We start from the raw sequence: 10,086 nt of genomic DNA, 5'->3' as shown, positions 1-10,086 counted from the left end.
TTTTTTCTGAAATATTTTATAAATCAAAATGGCATTAAGACACGTTTCATGAACAGGCTCATTTATGACAAAATACAAATAACATTAGGCTTAGCATACATCCCTGTTGAACGCCACTGGAAGTACAAGAAGCTAAGTGTAAGAAATTGTCACGTTTTCACGGAAGAATGCATACAAATAGTACCGTAACAAAATCATAAGCATTTTTAAAATTAGTAGTGCTAAACAAAGCTATACCAAATTTCCAGATTCGTGAAAAATACATGTAGCAAATATATTTCATCACTACTCCGTATACTGTTACAAAAATAGAATTATCAAAAAAATACAGAATTAGTATAATCTCTATGCCAGTGGAAAAATTACCTATGTAAAAATATGCACGTGTTCTTACGTTTTTCAAAGAAAAAAACACATCACTAAGGAAATACCACATTTTTGACGAAACCATGACGAAAAAATTAGCATTCCTAAAATTAATAATTGATCTATAAATTCTACCCTTGGTTCAACGCTGATATATGCTGCGACGTCCTTGACTAGAACATATATTACCCGTCACATTGTCTTTGCTTCAATTACAGTAACCAGTACCATCATGCATATGTACATTGGACATAATTCCTGTCAAATTAAACAATTAGCATACCAGATTTAAAGATCTTTCCAAATCACATGTATTAAATATTTGACGGAATAAATAAACAATCAAACTAGTATGCACATGCGTTATGTAATTTATAATAGTAAACACCTGATTCATGAAACAGTACACAATGCCTTATGTATCAGTATACATCTGGTTTATGAAACAATACACAATGCTTTATGTATCAGTATACATCTGGTTTATGAAACAATACACAATGCTTTATGTATCAGAATACATCTGGTTTATGAAACAATACACAATGCTTTATGTATCAGTATACATCTGGTTTATGTACACAATGCCTTATGTATCAGTATACATCTGATTAAACAATACACAATGCTTTATATATCAGAATACATCTACACAACGCTTTATGAAACCTGGTTTACATACACAATGCTTTATGTATCAGTATACATCTGGTTTATGAAACAATACACAATGCTTTATGTATCAGTATACATCTGGTTTATGAAACAATACACAATGTTTTATGCGGTATATATCTGGTTTATCAGTATACATGCTTTGTATCAGAATATGAAACAATACACAATGCCTTATGTATCAGTATACATCTGGATTACGAAACAATACACAATGCTTTATGTATCAGTATACATCTGGTTTATGAAACAATACACAACGCTTTATGTATCAGTATACATCTGGTTTATGAAACAATACACAATGCTTTATGTATCAGTATACATCTGGTTTATGAAACAATACACAATGCTTTATATATCAGTATACATCTGGTTTATGAATCAATACACAATGCTTTGGGTAACAGTATACACCTGATTTATGAAACGGTACACAGTGTTTTATGTAACGGTATATACCTGGTTTATGAAACAATACACATTGCTTTAGGTATCAGAATACATCTGGTTTATGAAACAATACACAATGCTTTATGTATCAGTATACATCTGGTTTATGAAACAATGCACACTGCTTCATATATCAGAATACATCTGATTTATGAAACCGTACACAATGCCTTATGTATAAGTATACATCTGGTTTATGAAACAATACACAACGCTTTATGTATCAGTATACATCTGGTTTATGAAACAATACACAATGCTTTATGTATCAGTATACATCTGGTTTATGAAACAATACACAATGCTTTATGTATCAGTATACATCTGGTTTATGAAACAGTACACAGTGTTTTATGTATCAGTATACATCTGGTTTATGAAACAATACATAATGCTTAATGTATCAGTATACATCTGGTTTATGAAACAATACACAATGTTTTATGTATCAGTATATATCTGATTTATAAAACAGTACACAATGCTTTATGTATCAGTATACATCTGGTTTATGAAACAGTACACAATGCCTTATGTATCAGTATACATCTGGTTTATGAAACAATACACAATGCCTTATGTATCAGTATACATCTGGATTATGAAACAATACACAATGCTTTATGTATCAGTATACATCTGGTTTATGAAACAATACACAACGCTTGATGTATCAGTATACATCTGGTTTATGAAACGATACACAATGCTTTATGTATCAGTATACATCTGGTTTATGAAACAATACACAATGCTTTATGTATCAGTATACATCTGGTTTATGAATCAATACACAATGCTTTGGGTAACAGTATACACCTGATTTATGAAACAGTACACAATGCCTTATGTATCAGTATACATCTGGTTTATGAAACAGTACACAGTGTTTTATGTATCAGTATACATCTGGATTATGAAACAATACACAATGCTTTGTATATCAGTATACATCTGGTTTATGAAACAATACACAACGCTTTATGTATCAGTATACATTTGGTTTATGAAACAATACACAATGCCTTATGTATCAGTATACATCTGGTTTATGAAACAATACACAATGCTTTATGTATCAGTATACATTTGATTTATGAAACAATACACAATGCTTTATGTATCAGTATACATCTGGTTTATGAAACAATACACAACGCTTTGGGTAACAGTATACATCTGATTTTTGAAACAATACACAATGCTTTATGTATCAGTATACATCTGATTTATAAAACAATATATAAGGCTTTGGGTAACAGTAAACAGTGTTTTATGCAACAGAATACACCTGATTTATGAAACAGTACACAGTGTTTTATGTATCAGTATACACCCGATTTATAGAACAATACACATTGCTTTATGTATCAGAATACATCTGGTTTATGAATCAATACACAATGCTTTATGTATCAGTATACATCTGGATTATGAATCAATACACAATGCTTTGGGTAACAGTATACACCTGATTTATGAAACGGTACACAGTGTGTTATGTAACGGTATATACCTGGTTTATGAATCAATACACATTGCTTTATGCAACAGAATACACCTGATTTATGAATCAATACACAATGCTTTATGTTCCAGTTTTCACCTGATTTATGAAACAGTATAAGCATCCCTTATGTTACAGTACCCATATACTTCTGAGTAACAATATACACATACCACATATACCGACACGCATTTTGTAACAATACACACATGCTCTATCTTACATTATAAACATGATACCTGTAACAATAGACACATGCTCTGTCTTACATTATACACATGATACCTATAACAATACACACATGCTCTGTCTTTCATTATACACATGATACCTATAACAATAGACACATGCTCTGTCTTAAATTAAACACATGATACCTATAACAATAGACACATGCTCTGTCTTACATTATACACATGATACGTATAACAATAGACACATGCTCTGTCTTACATTATACACATGATACCTATAACAATACACACATGCTCTGTCTTACATTATACACATGATACCTATAACAATAGACACATGCTCTGTCTTACATTATACACATGATACCTATAACAGTAGACACATGCTCTATCTTACATAATAAACATGTACCTATAACAATAGACACGCGCTCTATCTTACATTATACACATGATACCTATAACAATACACACATGCTCTATCTTACATTATACACATGATACCTATAACAATAGACAAATGCTCTATCTTACATTATACACATGCTACCTATGACAATACACACATGCTCTGTCTTACATTATACACATGATACCTATAACAATAGACACATGCCTTAAAAAACATTATACATCTGATTTATGTAACAGGAAACGCATGCTTTATGTAACATTTTACACGCCTTATGTAACAGTATACACATATCTTATGTAACAGTATTCACATGGCATATGTGACCCGTGAAGATCCGGGTTAGAATTGGTCTTCAGCAATTCAGGCTCACTGACTCGGTTGACTTGGGTGTGTAGATAGATGCTCATGCTGTTGTTCACTGGATTGTCTGGTCCAGACCCGATTATTTACAGACCGCCATATAGCTGGAATATTGCTGAGTGCGGTGTTAAACACCAACCAAACCAAACCAAACATGACATATGTATAACTGTACGCCTAGTTTGCTTATATGTTCGTTTGAACTGTCATTCTCATAGTTCGCTACAGAGTTATTAGCAGAAGCGGTCGTGTTACACAGACATCTTCCTTGTCGATACCGAGGGTAAAGGTCTTTTCACAAGAAGTCGCAGACGATTAAAAAAGGCCTGTTTGGTTTGTCTGTCCTCTCCCCATTCCAGGTATGTTGTCGTCAGCAGCATTGCTTTCATCGCCTTAGTAACGAGGCACGGTTCTATGTGTTCAAGCATCACCACCACCAGGAGGCGCTGACCACATTCTATCACATGCCGTTGAATGATATCCAGCTCAAACCTGCACCAGTTACTTTTGGCAAAATTATTCGACAGGACAATGATCACTTTCCGGCTATTTTCTATACTTTGAACAATATTGTCAACGATCATCTCACCAACTTCAAAGTCTCGGTTATGGATGCACAATTTCAGCCCGTCTGATCCCTCCAATACAGGAGCAGGTGCTGTTTCACCCAGGCCAGGTCGTCGATGTTGTACGCTACGAATACGTCATACAGAAACTGTTGTCTGTCTGACACCTCCCGTTCCTTGTATCTCATCATGAGCACCAGATACATCAAGTTCCATCTGTAGTAGTAGAGGACAGACAGGGTGGCCAGGAGGGTGATGAGGACACTGGAACCCACAAGGAGGATCATCAGGGCGTTCCAGCTCAACAGACACGTTCGGTCTGATATTGCCACATCTCGGATTTGGGTGTCAAGCAAGTCTTTGGGACTATGACAGACATAGCCTGCTTTGTGCCAGTCAGCTCGGAATAGGTAAGGGTCTTTTTGAAAGGTTTCAATGAACCACAGAGATTCGCACCCACACGAAAGGGGATTGTTCGATAAATCCACATACCCAGATCCGTTTTTTGAGGTTAGATAGAAATGTTGATTGTTTGACTGACGTTATCTTGTTGTTCCCCAGGAATAGACGAACAAGGTTGTCCATGTTGTTGAAGAGGTTTGGTTCCAAGTCGCTGATCTCGTTATGGTACAATGCTAACCGTGTCAGGTTTTTCAGATACTTGGGAATCGCTTTAGGGATCGCATTTATTCCACATCCTCCCATGAACAATTGCTTCAGATTTGTGTGGTTCCTAAACATACGGTCATAGTCCTGCTCCCGTAAATACGAGAAAACATTATAATTGATATCCAGATATTCCAATGACGGACATCCATCAAACATTGTAAGGGTGGGACTTTCCTTTGAGCGGTTAAACTCAATATGGTTCTTTTGAAAGTAGATGTATTGGAGAGTGTTACTCCTGAAAGCTCCTGGTTCCACCTTGCTCAGGGTGCATCCAATGCTAGACAGACCAAGCCTTTCGAGAGATTTCAGACCAGCAAACTGGTCCTTCTGTAACCATGGTATGAAGTTCCCATCAAGACGTAAGATCTTCAGTGTATCCAAACAGTTATAGTAACTTTTGTTCAAGTTCCTGAAGTGGTTATACCTGATATCTAGTTCGATGAGTTCTGGGAATTGCGGTTTACCGCATGGACACAGATTGGGGAAGTCATCTAATCGATTGCTGTCAAGACGAAGCCTTTTAATGTTCTGGACATAACCGTCTGTCATGTCCATCCGAACAATCCGGTTGTTTCTGAGATTGAGGTACACGAGTCCTTTCAAGGGTGCAAATGCCCCCGAATGGAACATCTCCAAACGATTATTGACAAGACTGAGATTGAGACTGACAATGTGAGCTAGAGGGTTGAAGAAATCTTTAGGGAACATACTCAACTTCGTACGACTTATCGTGAGACTCGTTATCGAGGAGTTTTTAAGGCTGGCAACCGCCGATGTCAGTGATCTCTCCGTAATGCGGTTATTCGAAAAAACAATCGTATGCATGTTTGTGAACCCACTGAAGGCATCACCGGAGACGTGGGAAATATTGTTATTGAATATGAGCAGGGATCTTAGGCCGGACTTGGGAATGTTACGGAACGTATCACTAGTAACACTGGTCAGATTATTTTGGTCTAATGTCAGATACAGTGGAAGGGATTTGTTGGGTGGCGTTGGGATGCGTGTGAAGGTACCACCTGAACAGTTCATGTGCACAGCATGGGAAGAATGTGGCCGACAGAGGCATTGTCCATTAGGGCATAGTCTCCATACCAACTCACCATCCACGTTAAGCAGTCCCAGGACACACAGCAGGGTGACACTGGACTTTACCAGGAACATCTTGATGATCAGTTCAGGTTCCCTGCGAAGTCACTTCCTCCACTGACCCTTCTTTGGACGTCCTTGTGCAACCAGAAATTGCGGATGTCTAACGTTGTCTGTTGCAATGTTGTATGTGATAACTGATGTAGTATCCGGGTAGATGATTGGCCCCCTCAACCAAATCTAGAAAATAACATGCACATGTTCAACCAACGACAGCAATATTGAGTGCCAGTGTGATATTGAAAATAACATTCGTTAATATGGTCTAACGATAGGCACTTACAATTTTTCATCATGCATACTTTTATTTAAGAACAGGTTTCAAAAATATTTTTGCTGCTATTGTTGGTGTATAAACGAAAACACATGTTCAATTTCATTCTTATTAATATTTTAAATAGCAATAACACGGGTTGCATATTTATTCAGTAACACAAAACGTGTCGACAGCATGAGTCAGTGGCGTCATTCAAAGCAATACTGCACACAGACCCTGCCCATTCCAGTATTTGCAGGAAACATTAGTTTGTCGGTTGGTATGGCCTGCTTTGTTTCCAGTTAGAGGAAACATAAACTCCTCAGAAATGCTCGCCTTCCCGGTCAAATACCCCTGAAGCACTTTGAATTCGTTTACTTCCTTATCAATCATAATATTTAAGGTTAATCTGCTTTAGGGTGAACGTAATACTTTCTCCCTATTTGTTATTTTGGGAAATGATTGTCATGTAAACAGATATGGACATCGTTTCGCGTTAGAATTCCTTGGGTGTGTCATTTGTAATAGTTTTCTGGAATGCCTCAGTAGCTTACGGACATCTGAATCAAATACATAACTTTTTGTAAACAGCTATTCATAACACGTCATACTTAATACACTATTAATCTTCAAATTCCAGGTGCGTTGTAAGGAGTTATATTATATTTGTATTTAATCCTGAAATGCATCACCTTGACATAAGGATTGTGCTTCCCTGTCGTTTCATCACAACCTGATGTGGAGTTTTATTGGGCTCATTTACATGATCCTGTTTGTAGAATTTGGTTTATGAGGTATGTACTCAAGACATGGTGTACGATCTTAAACAGGGAATGAATTGAAATGAATCTAATGTCATTGACTTGAATGAATTTGGGCAATATTATTTCATTGTACCATTTTACCTTTCTAATATAGACTTGAATGAATTTGGGCAATATTATTTCATTGTACCATTTTACCTTTCTAATATAGACTTGAATGGATTTGGGCAATATTATTTCATTGTACCATTTTACCTTTCTAATATAGACTTGAATGGATTTGGGCAATATTATTTCATTGTACCATTTTACCTTTCTAATATAGACTTGATGAATTATTGTTTATTTGTTGTTTCTCTTCTTCAAAGATTTAATTTTTAATTTTTTTATAAATAGACACGACATCAAGACACCAACAAAATGGTTAATTGTTCTTTTGCTATTAATTTTCCTGTCATCCTTACCAACATGTACAGAGAGAATAAAATGATCGTTGGCGCAAGGAAGAAAGACAATAGTCTGTGAAACTATGGAACGATACAAATAAACAACCTGAGCAGGAAAAATACGAAATATGCAGACTCTTTTAAAATAAACCAGACAAAAACATATTAGGGACTACTGTCTTCCTAAAACCGGAAATACCCATTTAGGATCCCTCTTAACGCATGATGAAGACGGGCGGCACAGCAGGATCCACAACCCCGTTGACTAAGGTAGCCTTAGTGCAATGTTAAAGAATGGGAGTAAAGGAGAACCTGTACCTACTGTGGTTTCTAATGCATCAGATTAAGGGGACTGATATCCACACGAACAAAATAATTTTGACTGAGAGCGAAAGCATACATCGATCCCAGCTAACAATTTCACGTAGTCACAACGCTATGCTTTTGTTGTTACAACGTTATTCTGTGGACTCCCATTTACGTTGTCACAACGTTGTGGCCTGACGTTGTGATACGTCATTTTTACGTCGCCACAAGGATAATTTATTTGATGCTAACGTATTTTGCGTTATCTTAACGTTCTATTTAATGTTAATAGTTCAATAGTGAGTGAGTGAGTGAGTGAGTAAGTTAATATTTAGCGTCACATCGGCAATATTGCAGCCATATCGTGACGAGAAAGATTTATTTTATATCAATAGTAAAATCTATAAATTTAGAACGTAAAAACCTGTCAACGAAGGACAGTAAAAACACTAGATTATCATAGCTCGTAGTTTAACACTAGTACGCTATCATACAAATAAATCACTACAGACAACAGTACAATATAAAAACGGGCTATAGATCACCAGCAACTGAAGGTTGATCACCATACTAGTGAGTGAGTGAGTGAGTGAGTTTAGTTTTACGCCACACTCAGCAGTATTCCAGCTATGTGGCGTCGGTCTGTAAATAATCGAGTCTGGACCAGACAATCCAGTGATCAATACAATGAACATCGATCCTCGCAATTGGCAACCGATGACGTGTGTCAACCAAGTGTGTCAACCACCCGATCCCGTCAGTCGCCTCTTACGACAAGCATGGGTTACTGAAGATCAATATTCTAACCCGGACCTTCACAGGTCAGCACCGTTTGATGTGTGGACCTATGTGTGATATATATGAAGAAACAACAATGGTGATATAGTATTCTACTGACAATTATGTTGATAATCACATCTTGCGTCACATCTAGATTTGATCAACGACGAATATCAAACGTGACAAAAACAGCCCAAGTACAATAAAGTGACAAGAACACATGTCTATAGGTTCGAGCATCGGTCATAAAGGAAGACACAGATTTAGAATCAGAAACAAACCGCGTATCAGTTATATCAGTTGCACTTCAGAAACTGTGCCGTCGTGTTTTTCAACACTTAAAAATTGGCGTTGCAATATGTAATTATCCCCGACACAGGCACAGAATTTGGTAACTTACGGGAAATATTGACTCTTCATGGACGGCGATCGCAGCGGCGTATAACGTCTGTACGACTTCAACGTGTACAGTTGAACGAATAACGCTGAACACATCCGCGTGAAATGGTGTGCTTGTGGTCAACTTCCGGGTACACACTGGGGGGTATTTTCATCAAACACTCACCGAGACCACACGTTTTTGATTTTGTGTTCCAGGGTAAACCCGACTCTATCTTTGAAACGACAATAGCGTCGTGACTCATGCACGGGTCTCAGTCGAACTGAATGTCACTCATATATAGGCGTGTCAACATTATACGTGAAGGGCCGTGCTGATCCAGGCCGTCACTATGTACCACTTGAGTACAGAACGACCGTGAGTGTGGTCCTTATACACAGAGGATCACGACAACTGTTTGATGCGGAGGTTCCATCAATGTGTCTACACAAACTAGTGCCTGACATTAAGAGCAACAGTCAGTAAGGGCCCGTTCATAATTTATGACTAGGGAGGCGTGATGATGATTTTAAGGGGGTCACCCATCTTGTTCTGGGGAGGTAGGGGAGTCATCAGTTTTGTACACATGTACAAGGGGGTCAGCAATTTGTACCTAAAGAAACTAAAATTTATGCTTTAAAATTACGGAGGCGCGGGGAAAGTGAGTGTCATTGATTTTGTACTTGACATGCGCGCGCGCGGGGGTGGGGTGTGTGTGTGTGTGGGGGGAGCATTCACATCGTACATGCTTCTCCATAAAAATCATTATCAACCCCCCTTGCCATAAATTATGAACGGGCC

General features: G+C 37.3%; 1 protein-coding gene and 1 long non-coding RNA gene across 2 annotated transcripts; both read right to left on the bottom strand.

The window, feature by feature from the left end:
* Positions 1-1,312: 1,312 nt before the first annotated feature.
* On the bottom strand, positions 1,313-2,554 carry LOC124279978. Its single transcript, XR_006899549.1, has 2 exons — positions 2,314-2,554; positions 1,313-2,268 (listed from the first exon to the last, which is right to left on the bottom strand). It is a non-coding gene; the product is annotated as an uncharacterized LOC124279978 (long non-coding RNA).
* A 1,463-nt stretch (positions 2,555-4,017) lies between these two features.
* Positions 4,018-9,391, bottom strand: LOC124279977 (toll-like receptor 3). The gene is given in 4 exon segments (XM_046715859.1): positions 4,018-4,622; positions 4,625-5,069; positions 5,071-6,534; positions 9,307-9,391. Coding segments are annotated over 3 exon segments (2,145 nt in total). The 5' UTR covers positions 6,370-6,534; positions 9,307-9,391; the 3' UTR covers positions 4,018-4,221.
* Between the last annotated feature and the right edge of the window lie 695 nt (positions 9,392-10,086).

This window comes from Haliotis rubra, unplaced genomic scaffold (genome assembly GCF_003918875.1).
Source record: "Haliotis rubra isolate DU_JTF1 unplaced genomic scaffold, ASM391887v1 Scf26, whole genome shotgun sequence".
NCBI lineage: Eukaryota > Metazoa > Mollusca > Gastropoda > Lepetellida > Haliotidae > Haliotis > Haliotis rubra.
The sequence above is the reverse complement of the archived record's forward strand: the minus strand, read 5'-3'. Positions and strand labels throughout refer to the sequence as shown.